General features: G+C 47.0%; 1 protein-coding gene across 3 annotated transcripts; it reads left to right on the forward strand.

Annotated features, from left to right (window-relative positions):
• The first annotated feature begins 6,280 nt into the window (after positions 1 to 6,280).
• Pigt (phosphatidylinositol glycan anchor biosynthesis class T) lies at positions 6,281 to 17,645 on the forward strand. 3 transcript variants are annotated; one of them, XM_059261885.1, is made up of 12 exons: positions 6,282 to 6,507; positions 6,616 to 6,793; positions 8,315 to 8,442; positions 8,728 to 8,828; positions 8,995 to 9,081; positions 9,595 to 9,682; positions 9,788 to 9,885; positions 9,977 to 10,142; positions 10,728 to 10,931; positions 16,101 to 16,266; positions 16,369 to 16,452; positions 17,012 to 17,645. In XM_059261885.1, exons 1-12 carry the CDS (start codon positions 6,321 to 6,323, stop codon positions 17,262 to 17,264), a joined length of 1,740 nt encoding a protein of 579 aa, XP_059117868.1. In that variant the 5' UTR covers positions 6,282 to 6,320; the 3' UTR covers positions 17,265 to 17,645. The 3 variants fall into 3 exon arrangements, with proteins under 3 accessions (XP_059117870.1, XP_059117868.1, XP_059117869.1); XM_059261886.1 differs by having other exon boundaries at positions 10,731 to 10,931; XM_059261887.1 differs by lacking the exon at positions 10,728 to 10,931 and having other exon boundaries at positions 6,281 to 6,507.
• The last annotated feature ends 1,660 nt before the right edge of the window (positions 17,646 to 19,305 follow it).

The raw sequence follows: 19,305 nt of genomic DNA on the forward strand, positions 1-19,305 counted from the left end.
AAAGAGGGCACAGCCTGGGGTCTGCTCTCACCTGAAAGCTGTAAGAAATGGTACCCCTTCTGTTTCATTGCCCAGAATTTGGTAACAGAAAATGTTTGCGTTTAGACATTTTCTAGACGCTTTGACACAGCATTTTCTAGAAGAGAAGATTCTAGCTTTTGGAAAGACAGTAACCTTTTCAAATCACTGAGTTGCCAGTGCGTTTAGATTCCAGTACCAGCTGACATGAAAAACACATCTGGGGGAGCCTAGATACCCCTTTTCCTAGGGCACTCTACTGTCTCAACCAGTCAGGGGTTTCTACTAAGGAGCAAGAGGATAGTAGCCATTAGCAGTGTGCGTGGTAAGAGGTCATGTTAAAGAGTTTGGACTTTATTGGGAATAATGAAGGATTAGAAGTGGTTGTATTAATCTCAGAGATGTGAGGAGAGCCGGGTGGCAGTGGTGCACGGCAGAGCTAGGCAGATCTCTGTGAGTTCAAGGTCAGCCTGGTCTACAGAGCAAGATCCAGGACAGGCACCAAAACTACACAGAGAAACCCTATCTAGAAAAACCACACACACACACACACACACACACACACACACACACACACACACAAAAATTGAGGAGAAAGACTACCGACCCAAATCATCATGGCCAAATTAATTAAAGCAAGCAAGCAATTAAAGCAAACTTTTTCTATTTGTGTATACAGGCTGTCTCTCCCTATGGGAGGGGTTCAGAAGGTCAGCTTTGGACATGGGGAAGATAAGGTTTTTATAGCTCAGGGGTATGGGGTTTCCAAAGGGGGATTTGGCAGGCAAAGACCATAACAAGGTGGTCATAACAAGGTAGTCATAACAACAGGTAGTGATTGCAACCTTTTGAAACAAAAGTAGGGTTGCAAAAATGGTCATTACAACTTTTTGAAACAAAGACATAGTTGCCATTTCCTGGATCAGGCAGTGCAGAACCGTGTGTAGTGAAGGTTACAGGTGGGGCACAGCCCAATGCTTGAGAAACAGGTTTAATCATAAATAGGAATGAACCTTACTTGTCTTTACTGTAAGATGGCTTTCAAGCCTAAGATGGAAGCAGGCTGGTTCATCAGTTGGACTTGCTTGTTTAAAACATAATTCTGGCTGCAGTTTAGAGAATATACTGGAGAAGGCAGGCTCTAGACAGACAAATAATAATACAGTAATGTATGAAAGCAATAATGGTGGTCCAGTAGGAAGTGGTGATTACCTTTTTTAGGCTGGAGCAGGATGTAAACAAAATATGACATTAATTGTTCCATAAATATTACATACTGGCATTTAACAGCTGTAAAACATACAGTATTGGCCAAAAAGAGAAGAAAAAAGAAAAATTCGATTCTGTCGTGGAGCTTAGTGTAGTGGAGCCCAAATACAAATTTGCAGCTATGACTAGTGGCACAAAGCTGCCAGCCTATTCAAAGAGGTCCCCAGGGAGTCTCCCTTGAGGAAGTGACATTGGAGCTGAGATCTGAATAACAAGTAGGAACAAGCCAGGGAAGAAAGAAATACTGGAGGCCCCTTGTGGCATACTGATTGGAAGGGATCAATGCCTGGAAACCAGATGATTGCATTCACCTAAATAAGAGATAGGAGCCAGGGTAGAAGTGCTGGGGTAGACGAAGGTGGAAGATTCAGACTTCAGAGGCTAACCTGGAAACCTTCCTAATGGGTGAATTAGAAAGGAAGGGGACAAAGGTACCAGCATTGTGTGTATCTCATCCTATAGGACGGTTTGCAGGGTTTGGGCTAAAGATTGTAATAAATTTGTTTTAGATGTATTGAGTTTGAGTGTTTTTGATACATCGAAGACAACATGACAAGCAGACACCTGGGTCCATGAGTGTGGAATTTGAGTTAAAGGATTAGACTGAAAAACTAAACATAACAAGTATGCATTCATCAATGCATGGGTGGGAAGTGAGGCCATAGTGAGAATGAACTTGCCCAGGAAATGTCGAATGAAAGAAATTTATTTATTTGTTTGTTTGTTTACTGTGTGTGCAGAAGAGGGTGCCAGATCTCATTACAAATGGTTGTGAGCCACCATGTGGTTGCTGGGACTTGAACTCAGGACCTTTGGAAGAGCAGTCAGTGCTCTTAACCTCTGAGCCATCTCTCCAGCCCAAATGAAATAAATTTTAGGACGCAGCCTTAAGGATCTCTAGTTTACTTTTTACATTAAAAAGTCATTAAACGTGCTTCCCTTCACATATCAAACTACTACCTGCAGGACCGGTGGTGACCTTTAGCCTAAATCCAAAGCTCTTCAGGCTGAGTGACAATCTGCTTACAGTTTCATTTTTTTCCCTCCATGAAGCCATTGTAAGTTACTATTCCTAAGGATACTGAGAAATTGGTGGCATCTCCAAGGAAGCTAGAGTGTCCTTCAGCTTTTCCCTGTCTCTATGAACTTGTAGCATAAATACCTTCTGCCCAAAGGTCTCTGGGTCCAAGCTGAGATCATCTATTAAGTTAGGCCTTAGGTTAATCCCTAGAATTTCTCTAAGTTGCCTATGACTTTGCTGCATACTGACAAGAGTCCCTGTTTGTGCCCACCTTCCCTGAGCATAGCAAAGCTCTACCTCTCTTGATGGGCCTCTGAGCCCAACCAATCTCTGACAGGGCTTTTGGGGACCACCACCACTCTTCAGGATGAATGATGAGAAGCTGTACTTGCTTGGTTACCATCAACATTCCAATAAATCCTTAGTTTTCTAGACACACAATGCTAAGATTGTGGAGTTTGGAGCAGGAGCCTCTTCTTGGGGGAGGGATCTCTAGCACTCTTGAGAAATAGACCTGTTTGTAAGTCCCTGGGAAATCTCCAGTTGAGCTAGTATGAGTCCCAGCTCTGTCTGGAAAAGACTAGGGTCAATGGGACCACAAGACCACTTCCTGGTTGGGACAATGACCTCTCCTTCTGCCAAACCACAGGGGTCTGGCTAGCCTTCAGAGGCTTCATCTACAGCTGACTGTTTCCTCAGGCTACACAGTATCCTTGGAGACAACATGCCGATTTAGAGCCAACTCCAAATTAAGGAGCCCAGCGTTCAGTCTTCCAAGCCACAGTGTGGCTTCTTTCTATTGCAAGGCTTACTGGGTAGACATCGAATAGACTCTGGAGAGGGAAGAAGACTAAACTCATCTCTGCAGAACCTTGTGCTGTGGAGGAAACAGAAGGGATCACAGGTCAGGAGAGTCACTAAAACCTTACCTTGTAACAGTCCCCAGGAGTGTGCAGAATCCTTCAAACAGCATGGTAATGGGAGGACAACAGTACTGTGGTATCATGTCTAATTGTTCATTTAGATATGACTGAGTATTCCTACAATGTGCTGGCATTTGTACAGACAACAAAAATACCAAGGCGACCAAGAGCTCTTCTAGAACAGACATGCCCCAGATAGTGGACGTAGAACACAGTGAAGGCCACAGTACAACTGCACTGGTGTGCTACAGGAGCAGGGCAAGTCTTCCCAGGAGGTGGGTGCGCTCTGATGATGAGGACAATTTCAGGAGGAAACAGCATAAACTGAAATAACCATGATGGCATCTTCCTTTGTAAGAAATCATTTGGAGGCTGGTAATGTAGCCACTTTTTCTGGCTCCAACACACACTGTGAACTTAAATTATTTCAGTTTCCATACTTTAGTTTCCTTATCTATTAAATGAAGATGGCCCTCAACTGATAAAGTCATTTGAAGAGATAGGGCTATTAATCTCCAACATGTTAACAATGACCCTGAAAGGTAGGGTTATTTTTTGTTTTGTTTTTTGTTTTTGTTTTTTGTTTTTGTTTTTTTAAATTGTTCCTTTTATTTGTGTATGTGTATCCATGGAGGCCAGAAGAGGGCACCAGATGCCTTAGAACTAGAGTAGTAAGCAGTTGGGCAATCAGGGTGGGTGCTGGGAACTGAACTCAGGTCTTCTGCAAGAGCTGTAAGTGCTTCCAACCACTGAACCGTCTCTCCAGCCCCCTGAAAGTAGGTTTTTACAGATAAGCAAAAGTGACCCTCAGGTTGGTTGATTCATACTTATGCAGATTAGGGCTCTGAACCCTTCCCTGACATCTAGTCTCTCCCTTGCTACTGCAAGTCTAATGGAATCAAAAATGCTAGATGTGGGAGAATGAAGTAATTTTTTCAATAATTATATATATTTTAGTTATGTATGTATATGTGTATGCATATGGATTTGTGCACATGAATTCAGGGGCTCTCAAAGGCTAAAGGCATTAAATCTGGAGCTGGAATTAGAGGTGGTTGTGAGCCATTGTGGGTGCTGGGAACCAAACTCAGGTATCTGGAAGAGCAGTGAGTACTCTTAGCCAACAAGTCATCTCTAAAGCCCTAAAGTCATCTTTTAACAATTCATTTTTGTTGGAGTCTATCTTGGCAGGCCTTCTTATGACCAAGTTTGGGCTCTTCCTGGAAATATAGTTGTGAGATTCACCCAAGAGTCTGTTGACAATCCTTCATGAATGTGTTTCCCGGAGGGCAAGTGGAAAAAACAAATCAGTTTAATATTGGAACAGCCACAGATCAATAATAAAGTTAAAAAAAAAGTATACAAAAAAGGTAACATCTTTCATGAGAGAAGACACATGAATGAATGACAAGAACATGAACAAGTGCTCAGCACCATTAGTGAGGAAAATGCAAAGTGTCCCACAGTGAGACCATCCAGATAGCTGAGTCCAAAACCTAAAAATACCAAATGTTTAGTAGGATGTGGAGCAACCAGAACTTGGTTTTTGGGTTTTGTTGTTGTAGTTATTTATTTACTTACTTACTTTGGTTTTTTTTGAGGCAGGGTTTCTCTGTGTAGTCCTGGCTGTCCTGGAACTCCCTCTGTAAATCAGGTTGGCCTTGAACTCAGAGATCCTCCTGAGTGCTGGGATCAAAGGTGTGCGCCACCACTGCCCAGCTAACTTGCATATTTTTAATAGACAAATAAAATGACAGATTTTGGAGAAAGGTCCATTTCTTACTAAACATTAAACACATTCTCTTTTTGATTCAGCCTTCCTGCTCCTAAATATTCTTCCAAGGGACATGATAGACCTAAATCTACACAGCAACTTGTATAGACTATAATCAACTTTGTCCACTATAACCCAAACTGCCAAGAACTCTGAGGCCCACTAACAGAATGGAGAAACTGGCTTATCCACACAATGTTATCACTGCATAGCAATAAATAGAAAGTCTTAGACACGTGGGAACATGAGGCCACACAGCACTGTGTCCCTGGAGACGACAGGATGATGTAGAGCCAACTCCCATGAAGCTATGCTTTCAGTCTGCACAATGTGGTTTCAAAATCATTTCGTTCGAGAAAGAACAGACAAAAAGTTACTACGTTTAGTCCTAGAACAGATCAATCTATTACAAGAACATTAGTTGCCCTTGTTCTGGAGCTAGACATTGAGAAGGAAAAGGTATTAGCCACTTTCTAGGAAGTGGGACTTTTGTTTGGCTTTTATGTTTTAAGTTTGGGGGTTCCCTCCCAACCCACACTGCTATGCTGGGTATGAACTCAAGGTCTCATGCATGCTAAGCACTCTACCACCACTGCGTCAGTTACATCCCCAGTCCCAGATCTAAGGAACATTCTATATCGTGTAAGATTGGGGGTTACAATGGTATATTAATCCAAAGCCCAGATGATTTTACAAGAAAGAAATGTGAATAAAACCGAACTCTTGAGAATGGAGTACATCTCTGTGTGAAATTTACTCTGTAGTGGCATCAAAGCTAAGATAGGTGAGTGGACTTGCTGGTGTTCACCCATAACGTGTTAATGGAATGAATGTACATGATTGGAGAAAAATGTTTAACAGCTGCTCATTCTTTCAATTTTGCCATACAGTTTAAATTACTTATAATAAAAGACCACGGGGATGGGGTTGTAGAAGTTGCTCGCTAGGTTTAGAGCCAAGTTAACAGACACGACGTTTGTAGCTCACACCTGTAATCCCAGCCCTCGGTACTGGGGTTTCTCAGTACGTTCCTTCAACTACGAAATGGCCATACTGCATATTGAGCACTTCCTAGTGGGTGGAAACACCTCGAGGTGCGTGGGCCCCCAGGCCAGCCGCCTCTCCCCGCCACAAACCCACACCCCTTCACGCGGGGTCGGCAATCTCCAGGATTTGTAGCCGGTCACAGTGTCCCTCCGGTAACCACACTGCGGTTTCCGGGTCGTCACCGGAAGTCCTTCCTCACACGCTCTTCCTATTGGATGCCGGCCTTGGTGGGCGCGGGCGCTGCTGGGAGGCGGAAGCGGCCGCAGGCATGGCGGCGGCCATGCCGCTCGCTGTGCTGTTGCTGCTGCTGGTGGTACGGGGCTGCTGGGGCCACGCGGAGCGCCCACGCGACAGCCTGAGAGAGGAGCTTGTTATCACTCCGCTGCCTTCCGGCGACGTGGCCGCCACATTCCAGTTCCGTACGCGTTGGGATTCGGATCTGCAGCGGGAAGGAGGTGAGTTCAGGACCTGAGAAAAATTTCTGACACCTCACTGAGTTGGTAAAGCGAGCGGTATCTGGGGGCGGGGCCTGGGTCGCCACTCACCTGCCCTGGTTTCTTCAGTGTCTCATTACAGGCTCTTCCCCAAAGCCCTGGGGCAGTTGATCTCCAAGTATTCTCTGCGGGAGCTACACCTGTCATTCACGCAAGGCTTTTGGAGGACCCGATACTGGGGGCCACCCTTCCTGCAGGCTCCCTCAGGTGCAGAGCTCTGGGTCTGGTTCCAAGACACTGTCACAGAGTGAGTTCCCATTTTGGCGACTGTTACAGGCCATGGAGGGAGTGTGGCAGGGGAAGGTGTTGTTATCTTGCTTTGCCCTTGGTGATTAGCTACTGTAACGGGTGGCGATCCCACCAAGTTGATTTTGGAAGTAAGGAATGGTAATACAGGGCTGGGGAGATGCCAAGTCATAAAATATTTGCCACTCAAGCTTGAGGATCTGAGTTTAAGTTCCAGAACCCACCTAAAAAGCCGAGCTGATGATGCAGGTCTGGAATCCCAGGACTGAGGAGGAGGTGGGAGACAGGAGGAACAGGTTTGCCAGACAAGCCAGTCTAGCTGAATCAGTGAACTCCAGGTTCAATAAGAGACTCTAATCACCGCCCCCCCCAAAAAAAAAAAATAGAGAGGGAATGAAGATGACAAATGTTGACCTCTGGAGCTGTGTGCATCAGTGTGCATGCATGTGCAACACAAAGAATTACATTAACACAGAGTGATGTTCTTTACTTTGCTGAGTGAACGTTCTATCCTGAATACTTTCAAGTCTGAGATACTATATGCATTTCTCTAAAGAGGCAAATAGCAGGTGATTGGTGCCTATTATTGGCATGTAAAGCCACAAATAATTGGCAAACTAGGTGGTTTTTTTTTTAAGACAAATATTCATTTGTATTTTAAAAAATAATATTGGTGCCTAACAAAACATTTGTGGGATAGCACACTGACTGAAGGAGTAAAACCATTGATGAAGCACTGGCGTGAGAAGGGTGTTTCAGGATGTTTCATTTGCCTCTTTTAACTACCCATCAGGATCCATAGCACAAATATTACCAGGTTTAGAGCAATGACAGGGAGAGGTAGTGTTGTGGCAGATCCGAGAAAGCGCTTGTGTGACAGTCTGAAGTGGACAGCCACCACTCAGTTCCTATGGATTGCTACCATATGACAGTGGAGGTCTAATGTACTCAGACTGTCGCTTTCAAGAGAGATCAGACTTTAGCATGAAAATTGACTTTTAAATATCAACAAGTAATTTTAAAATTTACTGAATGCTATATGGGTCGGTATTATGCACACCAAATGAAGCATGGCTCTTAGGGCTGCCGCCACCTAGCCATCTCCTAAAAGAGAATTGAGTAGGGTCTTGAGTGCTCAGACACACAACAGAGCAAAGCAACAGTGTGCTTGAGGAGAGCAGAAAAGGCTCCTTGGAGGAGGGGGACAAGAATGGGGGCAGAACTTTGAAGGCAGCAGAAATCCATGAGCAGAGTGTTCCCAGGCAAGATGAACTACTTGAACAAAGACCTGCGGAGCTGCCAAGATGCTCAGAGAAGAGGCTAAGGAGGTAAGGTGAGGCAAGGGCATCACTGAGCAGGGGTCGTGATGTTCTGACTTCCATCGTCTGGTCACGGTGGAGATACGGCCTCGTTGTACCATGGACTTGGCAGTTAGCTGTGGCTGTATGAAGGAGGTCACACAAGATCTGGAGTTTCAAAGGTGTAACCACGGGACAGTAAGTCGGTGTGTGTCTCTGTCTAGTGTGGACAAATCTTGGAAGGAGCTCAGCAATGTTCTCTCGGGAATCTTCTGCGCATCCCTCAACTTCATCGACTCCACCAATACTGTCACTCCCACTGCCTCCTTCAAACCTCTGGGGCTGGCCAATGGTGAGATAGCCCGTGAGGTCTGTCTTCCTTGTACCTTCTACCCCAACATTTGCCTCCTTCGCTGTGGCCTCCTCTCCCACAGCTGAGCTAGATCCTAGATCCCATGGGTGTGCAGGTAGCTTCCTAAAACTCCTGTCTGCATTGCCTACTCTGACTGGAGGTGGGACCACTTGGCAGTGGTACTAGAGTGGCACAGGGAGAAGATGGGGCCACCCACATCTTTGGAGGGTGGCTCCTGGAGAGTAGGACCCAGGTATACTCTCGGTAAACCTCTGTCTCCCTCAGACACCGATCACTACTTCCTGCGCTATGCTGTGCTACCTCGGGAGGTTGTCTGCACCGAGAACCTCACCCCATGGAAGAAGCTCTTGCCTTGTAGTTCCAAGGTGAGTGTGGGTGGGTGGGTGGGTGGGAGTCCCACAAGGTGAAGGGAGTTGGCAGGTGTCCCTTCACAGCCTGGCAGCCAGAGTGTATTTAAGAGAATCTGTGCCCCATGTCAAGTGCTCCATGTAGGGTACTGACCAGCCCTGTATCTCTTCCTGTCTCCTCCAGGCAGGTCTCTCGGTGCTATTGAAGGCAGATCGCTTGTTCCACACCAGTTACCACTCCCAGGCAGTGCATATCCGTCCTATCTGCAGAGTAAGCCGTGGGGAATGGGGATAGGTGTTATCCAGAGGCTCTGAGAGACAGTACAGGTAAATCTGGCTGATTCTGGCTGAGTGAGTAGCGAGAGGCAGAAGTGGTACTCATTATGTGGGGCATTGGCTGTGCACCAGGGTAATTGAGTGGTTGCCTGGGAAGCACTCAATAAATCTCTATCGTGGAGCACAAAGTCAGGAACAGCACCGTGTGATTACAACTACTGGCTCAGTCACTCGCCAGCTGGCGTGACCTTGAGGATATCATTTCATTTCCTTGAACTCACTCTCTCATCTGTCACATGAAAATAATAGATTCTACTTTGGGAGTGGTTGTAATAGTTCATCAAACTGATGCTCATAAAGCTGTTGACATGGGATCTGGCTCAGGGTCAAGTGTTCCGTAGGGAAGAGTAGCAAGTCAGTAGAAGTGAGGATACACAGACAGAGTATGTCCAAGTTAGTCGTTGGGGCTGTGTGGATGGATGACGGCTACCATTGGCCCTTATGACAGGATGCTCATTGCACCAGCGTCTCCTGGGAGCTGAGGCAGACGCTTTCAGTTGTGTTTGATGCTTTCATCACGGGGCAGGGGAAGAAAGGTAAGCTGCCTTGGCACGTCATCTCTGCCCACCTGTCGAGGTCCTGCTCTGTCTGCACGGACCCAACCACCCCAGCCCTGGTTCAGCCCTGTTCTTTCTTCTCAGACTGGTCCCTCTTCCGCATGTTCTCTCGGACTCTCACAGAGGCCTGCCCACTGGCATCGCAGAGCCTAGTTTACGTGGACGTCACAGGCCACAGCCAGGTACCCAGGTGTTCAGCTGCACACTTACCCTTCTTCCCCAACGTCAGCCTGCCCCTCTGCTTGCTTCTGAGTGCTGCTCTTGTGTTGCCAGGACAATGGAACACTGGAGGTGAGCCCTCCTCCCACCTCCACGTACCAGGATGTCATTTTGGGCACCCAGAGGACCTATGCTGTCTATGACTTGTTTGACACAGCCGTGATCAGTAACTCCCGCAGCCTCAACCTCCAGCTCAGATGGAAGAGACCGCCAGAGAATGGTGAGTCGATTGGGGGAAGGGTGCAGACCCTCGGATTTATGTCTTTTCTTCAAGTTCATAGGGCTTTAGACCCAACTCTGCATTCATGTTACTGGTTCTAAACCCACCTCTTCTAAACTTAATGACTGGGTCAGTTCCTACCTGCGCTGGGCCTTAGTGTCTATAACAGACAGGGACATTAATACCTAGTGATGGGATGTAATAGAGTTCATTCGTATATTTAGCTGGTGAAATAGTTTTGAACTGGTGCCATGTGCTAGGCATAGAGTGATAAATAATACTGTCTTATTTACCACTTTTACAATGTAAAAGAATAGCATTAGTTCATTACAGTTGTTTCCAAAAAGAAAGGGAGAAACACCCTGAGAGTGCTGCTGTGGGCAGGAAGGGGACACAGTGTTGCACACGTGAGCACGAGGTAATAGTCATCATCTTATCCTTGTGATCGAGGAAAGCTGGATGATTCCAGAGCCCATGCGTCCCAGTTCTTATGGCAGAGCTTTCCCTACCTTTCCCTGCTTTGGGACTCTGAGTATGGCTCAGGGAGCTGGGGAGGGAATTCAATGTTGATTCTTTTTCTCTTAGCAGAAGCCCTGCCCGTGCCTTTCCTGCACGCGCAGCGGTATGTGAGTGGCTATGGGCTGCAGAACGGAGAGCTGAACACACTGCTGTACAATTCCCACCCTTACCGGGCCTTCCCCGTGCTACTGCTGGATGCTGTGCCCTGGTACCTACGGTTGTATGTGCACACCCTCACCATCACCTCCAAGGGCAAGGAGAACAAACCAAGTGAGGAGCTAAGCCCCAGCCATTACACACACACACACACACACACACACACACACACACACACACACACACCCCAGTTCACCTCAGCTCCTTCTCTCTTCAGGACTGACCTCCAGACTTCCTTCTTAGTACTTCCCAAAGTACCCCTGAAGGCCTGTGAAGGTGGAATAGAGGGTTAAGAACGGTTTTAAAAATACAGCAGAAAGCTTCCAGAAGTAACTTACAAGGCAAAAGCCATACTTTTGTACCTCTGGAATTTGTGCTGCCAATGGTTTTTAGAGCATTCCAAGGGCAGCAGCTTCCTTCCTTCTCACTTCCTCCTCCCTGAACCTGTGAGCACGTCCTTCTGATTCATGACAAACAGAGTCTACAGAATGGGTTGTGGAAGCTGAGAAGCTGGCAGGGGGGGCGGATATATGTCTCTTCGCTTTCTTGGGAGAGTAAAGGGGTTGACCCCTTGTCATCTTGATACACAAACACATCACTGTTAAGCCAGAATTTTTTCTTTCTTGTTCTTCCCCTAAATCATTTATTAATGTCAACATTCCAAATTTGAAAGGTCCCAGACATTTGAAAATTCCATCTCTCAAAAATAGCCAGTTCCTTTTAAATTTCAAAGTCTTAGCCAGGTGGTGGTGACACACACCTTTAGAGTTTCAAGCCAGTCTGATCTACAGAGTGAGTTCCAGGACAGCCAGGGCTACACAGAGTGAGTTCCAGGACAGCCTGTGCTACACAGAGAGAGTTCCAGGACAGCCAGGGCTACACAGAGAGAGTTCCAGGACAGCCTGTGCTACACAGAGAGAGTTCCAGGACAGCCAGGGCTACACAGAGAGAGTTCCAGGACAGCCTGTGCTACACAGAGTGAGTTCCAGGACAGCCAGGGCTACACAGAGAGAGTTCCAGGACAGCCAGGGCTACACAGAGAAACCCTGTCTTGGGGGGGAAATAATTTAAAGTCTTTCAACTGTGGGCTCCTGTAAAACAAAAATAAGTGCTTCTCAGTTCAAGACAGAACTGACACAGAACCAGACACAGTCACAATCTGAACAATGCAAACCCAAACTCCAGCGGTATAAACAATACAATGTCCAATGTCTAGGATTCACTCATAGTCTTCTGGACTCCTCCAAAGGGCTTGGGTCACTTCCCTGGCTAACCCCCTGCAGCACACAGCTTGTCCTCTAGGCTCCAGCTGCTCCCCTCCACTGCTGCTGCTGTTCTTGGTGGTCATCCCATGGTGCTGGCATCTCTAATGTGCTGAGATCTTCTACTGACACTGGGCTACATTTTCACCAATATCTTTCTCTTGGGCTCTCTTCAGGGACTTCAACCCTGTCACATAGTGCCAAGCCTCAGGTGTTCTCCATGACACCTTCATACCTTCAAAACCAGCACTACCTAGGTGACTCTTTGGTTTTTTGAGACAGGGTTTCTCTGTGTAGTTTTGGTGCCTGTCCTGAATCTCACTCTGTAGATCAGGCTGGCCTTGAACTCACAGAGACCTGCCTGGCCCTGCCTTCCGAATGCTGGGAATAAAGGCCACCACCACCGGCACCTAGGTGACTTTTTTTTTTTTCTTTTTTCAAGACAGGGTTTCTCTGTATACCTTTGCTCCTTTCCTGGAACCCACTTTGTAGTCCAGGCTGGCTTCGAACTCAAAGAAATCCACCTGCCTCTGCCTCCCAAGTGCTGGGATTAAAGGCATGCGCCACCACTGCCCGGCTTTTTTTTTTTTTTTTTTTTTTTTTAACATGGGGGAGACGTACTGCCAAGAATCCTGTCTGCCCTCCTTTTTTATTTTATTTTATTTTAAAATTTTATTTATTTTTATTTCACGTACATTGGTGTTTTGCAATGGGTGTTGGGTCTCAGGAACTGAAGTTACAGACAGTTGTGAGCTGCCATGTGGGTGCTGGGAATTGAACCAGGGTCCTCTGGAAGAGCAGTCAGTGCTCTTGACCACTAAGCCATCTCTCCAGCCCCTAGGTGACTTTTATATGACCAAACTTAGTTGCCTAGCACAAGATACAACCTTGGCTGCCTCTGGAACACAGCTTCTGTGTGCTGACTCTAAGAAAACACTTCCTAGAAGACATCAGTCACCTCAGTGATGCTGTTTGCTTTATAGTCACTGCTAGTTCTTCAGCCCAGATGGCCAACATTTATTGTCCCAGAAAAGCAAAGGCTTTACTTTAGTGGCTCTGGTCTCTTGTTACTCACGGTCAGTTCTTCAGCTCCAGCTGACCAGAACCACAGATTCTTCACACAAAAGGCTGGGCAGAGTCTTTGCTTCCCTCTAAAACATCACAAGCCAGGCCTTTATTGTCTGCACTGCTTGCAACCTTCTTATCTTCCAAGCTCCCACAGAACATCCCACTGAGCTCTCAGGACTCGGTGACTTTTCTAGCCCAAAGTCCTTCCACAATCCTCCCAGAAACAACACATCTGTCACAGCAATCCCCGACTCCTGGTACAAACTTCTGTCCTAGTTTAGGATTTCTGTTGCTGTGATGAACACCATGACCAAAAGCATATTGAGGAGGAAAGGATTATTTGGCTTACTCTTCCACATCATAGTCCGTCACTGACAGGAACTCAAACAGGACAGGAGCCTGGAGGCAGGAGCTGATGCGAGGCCATGGAGAAGTGCTGCTTACTGGCTTGCTCCTCATGGCTTGCTCGGCCTGCTTTTGTATAGAAGCCAGAACCACCAGCCCAGGGATGGCACCACCCACAATGGGCCTGGCCCTCCTATCAATCACTAATTAAGAAAATGCCCTGTAGCCCGTACTTATGGAAGCATTTTCTCATTTAAGGTTCCCTACTTTCAGGGAACTCTAGTTTGTGTCAAGTTGAGATAAAATTAGCCAGCACAGAGGGAAAGTTTAGAATTTGGTTTTTTTTTTTTACACACCTTTAATTTCAGCACTCAGGAGGCTGAGACAAGCAGATTGCTAAGTTTGAGGTCAGTGGTCTATAGAGAAAGTTCCAGGACAGCCAGGGCTACACAGAGAAACCCTGTCTTGAACCCTGCCCCCAAATAAATAAATTAAAAATTAAAAAAAAGAAATTTTGTTATTTTTTAAGGAAGTATTGACAGTTGCTGATGCTTCCTCCTGAGTGTCTGGTATAGCTCCAGAGCGCTGTTCTTTGGAGGCGAGCGGTACTGGTACTGATGACGAAGAAGGAGGCTGACATCAATCCCAGGGACAAAGTGAAGGACTTTTGTTTGGTTGTTTGTTTTTTTGTTTTTTTGGTTTTGGTTTTGGTTTTGGTTTTGGTTTTGGTTTTGGTTTTGGTTTTTTGAGACAGGGTTTCTCTGTGTAGCTTTGGAGCCTTTCCTGGAACTAGCTCTGTAGCCCAGGCTGGCCTTGAACTCACGGAGATCCACCTGCCTCTGCCTCCCGAGTGCTGGGACTAAGGCATGCGCCACCACTGCCCGGTCTGAGGAACTTTTAAGTCATGTTTCCTATATTTTCAAAACTGTATTTCAGACACCTTCTGTGGATATTTTATACATTCCTCAGGGGAAATTTTGTACCTTTTTTTGCTACTAGAGTATTGGGAATTGAATTTGAAACTAGGGCCTTCTACATGCTAGACAAGTGCTCTCTGTTAAATTAGACCCCCAGCCCTCTTTGTTTTGTTTGTTTGTGGTTGTTGTTTGTTTGTTTGTGGAGATAGGGTCTCCCTGCCTAGCCCTGGCTGGCCTGCTGGGATCGCTGTTATGCTCACCTTTCTTCTGACCTGTACACTTGGAAACAGAGTCTTGTGAAGCTGCTCAGACTGGCCTTGAACTGTCGTCTATCTGCTTGCCTTAGCCTTCCAAGCAGCTAGGAGCACAGGCCTATTCTTTCAGGCTCAGTTGTGTTTTATCTTTGACTCTAGAGAATTTTGAACACACCCAAGCACAGTAGGTTCCCACCTGCCTATCACACCTTTAGTAGTCTCCAACTTCCTAGCTTTTTTTTTCTCGAGACAGGGTTTCTCTGTGTAGCCCTGACTGTCCTGGAACTTGCTCTGTAGACCAAATTGGCCTTGAACTCACAGAGATCCACCTGCCTCTGAGTGTTGGGATTAAAGGCATTCTCCACCACCACCACCCAGCTTTTTCTTTTAAATATTGGTGCTGGTGGTGGAGGTGGCTGGAGAGATGGCTTAGCAGGTGAAAAGCACTCGCTACTCTTTCTTCTAAGAGGACCTAAGTTTGGTTCCTAGCATCCACATCAGGCAGATCACAACCACCTGTAACTCCAGCTCCTGGGGGAATCTGATGCCCTCTTCTGGCCTTTTTAGGTACTACATTCATGTGCACATACCCACTCACAGACATACATACATAAACATAAAACAAAACAAAAATAAAATAATAATTTAAAAAGAACTACTGAAAAACATGATTGTGCTGGAGATTGAACCCAGAACCTCGTGCTTGGTAAGTGCTAACACCAATCTATAACAGTTCGCAGCTTTTTGTTTTAATCTTATTTTTTAATTCACTTACAAAGTAAGAGGTCTTCTTATGGCTCTCTCATACATACTTTTTAAAAAGTGCTCTTTGCTAAAACTGGGTCGTCTGTTATATAACGTGTGTAAGGAATGTTCGACATTCTAGATTTGTCCTTGTGCCACTGTTTAGTGTGAGCTGGTGTTAGATTTAGAAACTTGATTAGATTTATGGCCTATATTTTTGGCAAGAATTCCCAAATGACTCTGTGAACTTCCTCTTGTATTACATCAGAGAGTGATGTCTGGTGCCCCAGTTTAATCAATTATTTACTTATTTATCTATTGGTTATTTATGGGAGGGTCTTTGTTCTGGGATGTGTGTGAAGAGGTCAGAGGACAGCTTGCAGGAGCTGATTTTCTCCTTCACCATTGGGTTCCAAGGGTCGAAGCAAGCAAGGCTGTTGGGCTCAGTAGCAGGTGTCTTTACCCATGAGCCTCCTCCCTACCGAGATGCCCCAGTTTTAGTGATGTGAAGATTGATGGTCTGCAGCGTTCATGGCAGCAGCCTCTTTTGATATCCTGGAAACATGTTCTCCCTTTTCTGAGAACTCATTTCTTCCCTGGCTTGACTTCCTTTTGGTCCCAAGGCAGAGGGGGAGGAGGTATAGTTAGTGTGATTTTAGGAACAGAGTCTAGGTGGCTCTTGCTTCCATCCAGGTTACATCCACTACCAACCTGCCCAGGACCGGCAGCAGCCCCACCTCCTGGAGATGCTGATTCAGCTGCCAGCCAACTCCATCACCAAGGTCTCCATCCAGTTTGAGCGGGCCCTGCTCAAGTGGACAGAGTATACACCAGACCCCAACCATGGCTTCTACGTCAGGTAGGATCTTCCCCAATAGGCTGCATGTCCCCCACTTTTGCTCTGACCCTTTGGTGGAAGGAGTCAGTAAAGAACTTAGTCCGTATGTCTGCTTTTCTGCAGCCCATCTGTCCTCAGCGCTCTCGTGCCCAGTGTGGTAGCAGCCAAACCAGTGGACTGGGAAGGGAGTCCTCTCTTCAACACTTTGTAAGTGTGACCACGCCCTCCTGCTCTTAGGTCCTCAACTGCCTACTGGGCCTTCCAAAGTCATGTGAGATTTAATCAGCCCTTGTGAAAATCCTAGTGGTCTGTGAAATGTGTGAAGATGTAAAAAGGGCTTCCAAGTTGCTGCTGCTTAAACAAATAGGAGAGACTAGTAGCATTAACAGCAGGAGAACTACTTACTGAGTGGCAGGGACTTTAGAAAGCACCTGACATACAACCTGGCTGTCCCCCTGGCTCATAGCCCGAAGGGTAATTGTTCCAACTTAGAGTGGTGCTGGGGGCGGTAGTATAATAAGTTACTTATTTTTGTGAGGACACCTGTTTAGGCTGAGACTAGGCTAAGGCAGTAGGCAAGGTAAACCCTTTCCTTCAGTGCTGGTGGCTCTCCTTTGAGCAGGCGCACGCACGTGTGTGTGTGTGTGTGTGTGTGTGTGTGTGTGTGTGTGTGTGTGCGCATCTGGAGTCTGAGACTCAAGGTGGGGAGACAGGCAGGGAGGGAGGAACAGCCAGTCCCATCTCACCCGCTGTTTCCCATCCCTAGGTTCCCGGTGTCTGATGGCTCCAGCTACTTTGTGCGACTCTACACAGAGCCCTTGCTAGTGAACCTGCCTACCCCTGACTTCAGCATGCCCTACAACGTGATCTGCCTTACATGCACTGTGGTGGCTGTGTGCTACGGCTCCTTCTACAACCTCCTCACCCGGACCTTCCACATTGAGGAGCCCAAATCGGGTGGCCTGGCCAAGAGACTGGCTAACCTCATCAGGAGGGCCCGTGGTGTCCCCCCTCTCTAATACACCCCTTCTTTAGCAGCTACAGCTGCACCCCCACCCGCTCACCCCCGTCCAAGGGAGCAGGGGCAGGACTTTTTCTGCCATTCCTTCTGTCTCCAGAGTTAGCTTTTGAAGCACACTCCCCCTAGCCCTGGCCTAGAGCTGTGGTGTCTGTTTTGGTAGCCTCGAGCCAAAGGTAGCATTGAAATGCACATTTCCCTTCTTCATCTGGAGTAGCCACACTTCTGCCCACAAGTGGCTAGTGCTGCTGTAAGTTGGACAGCCTGCGAGACATTTTCATCATTGCAGGATGCTCTGATGGCCCAGGTAATGGGATGCAGAAGAGCTTGTGTTACTGTGTGGAGGGTTGAATTTACTGTTGTAATAAAGTGGCTGCCTTCCTAGGTCGTTGCTTCCTCCTTGAAGCTTGGGAATAGTTCTCGGCTAAAGCTTCTATATGAGTGCTCTGCCCACCCGTGCCAGAAATTCCTCCTCATCTTGTGTATTCTCCCCACCCCTCTCAAAGTAATTCTCCAACTTTGGGTTTGGCTGGGAGGTTTTCTGTAAATAGAATCTATGATCATGAAAATGAATCCTATCAGCAAGGGCAGAGGCGGGAACGGCTGGGGCTCACTCTGGCGCTTGGAGATGTTTGATGTTAAGGACCACTCCTTAGACCACCCACAAGCTCTGAAGTCAGCCCATTGGCTGCAAGCTTGCCCCTGCCCACCTCCCCTTGTTAGAGAACTCTGGGATCCTAGAGAACAGGTCCTTAGGCAATGAGCCCCTGCTTTTCCTCCAGCACACTTGAGCTAACTTGTTCTGTCCACCCTACCCCACTTTTTCTCCCAACATGGCATAAATGCACTGCTCACTAACCACGCACCCCTTAACTGCCTGGTACACTCTCTTCCAAAGCCAAATGAGACATTGCTTCCTCTGGGAAGTCTATGACACACCAGGATGTCATCAGTGCCCTCTGCTTGTCCCACAGGCCCTTGCACTTATCTTGTCCCTTGTTATCTGCTCGTGCCTGTCAACTTCATTAGACAGAGTTTGCTGCGTAGGGTCTTTCAGGAGGACGTGGCCCATCTCAGTCAGCAATGGCGAGCATCTGCGTGAATTCTGGTCAGGGCCACTGGCTGAGCCATTTTAGGTCTTTTGCTAGCCTAGGCAGGTGAAAGGAGGGGAAGGTGCTGGGTTAGTCCAGACCGGGGCAAAAGCAGGTTGGTCTACACATTTTTCCTTGCCCTTTCTCCCCAAGTAGCAAATAAGCAAGCTGTGAAAGGCATGAGTGTAGCTGGGCCAGGAGCCGTGCTTACAACCTGTAATCTCAGTGCTCCAGGCTGGAGTAAGGATTGTGAGTTCAAGGCTCAATCAGGCTACGTAGACCCCATCTTTAGTAAACATAGAAAAAAACATTAGCACACATCTTTTATCCAAGCACTAAGGAGGCAGAGACAGGTAGACTAGCTAGGAAGGAGGACCCTAGGAAGGGCACATGGATTGCCCAGCAATGGAGAAATGGATGAGATCTACCTGAGCAAACTGGGGGTGAGGGAGGGTAATGGAGGGCAAGGGACAGGGAATGAGAGCTTAGGGGAGCTGGAAGTTTGAGCTGGAATGGGAACAGAGTGGGGGAGCAAGGAAAGAGATACCGTGATAAATGAAGACACCATGGGAAGAGGGAGAAGCAGAGTGCTAGGGAGGTTCCCAGGAAGCCACAAGGATGACTCCACCATAGACTATTGGCAATAGTTGAGAGGGTCCCTGAGCTGACCTACTACTCTGGTGATCAGATGGCTGAATACCCTAACTGTCATCATAGAACCCTCATCCAGTGACTGATGGAAGCAGATGCAGAGATCCACGGCTGGGTCCCAGGCGGAGCTCCAAGAGTCCAACCAATTAGAGAGAAGAGGGATTCTATGAGCAAGGCATATCAAGACCATGATTGGAAAGTACAGAGACAACCAGCCAAACTAGTGGGAACGCATGAACTGTGGACCAATAGCTGAGGAGTCCCCATGGTACTGGACTAGGCCCTCTGGATAAATGAGAC

This window comes from Peromyscus eremicus, chromosome 4 (assembly GCF_949786415.1).
Source record: "Peromyscus eremicus chromosome 4, PerEre_H2_v1, whole genome shotgun sequence".
Classification (NCBI taxonomy): Eukaryota; Metazoa; Chordata; class Mammalia; order Rodentia; family Cricetidae; genus Peromyscus; species Peromyscus eremicus.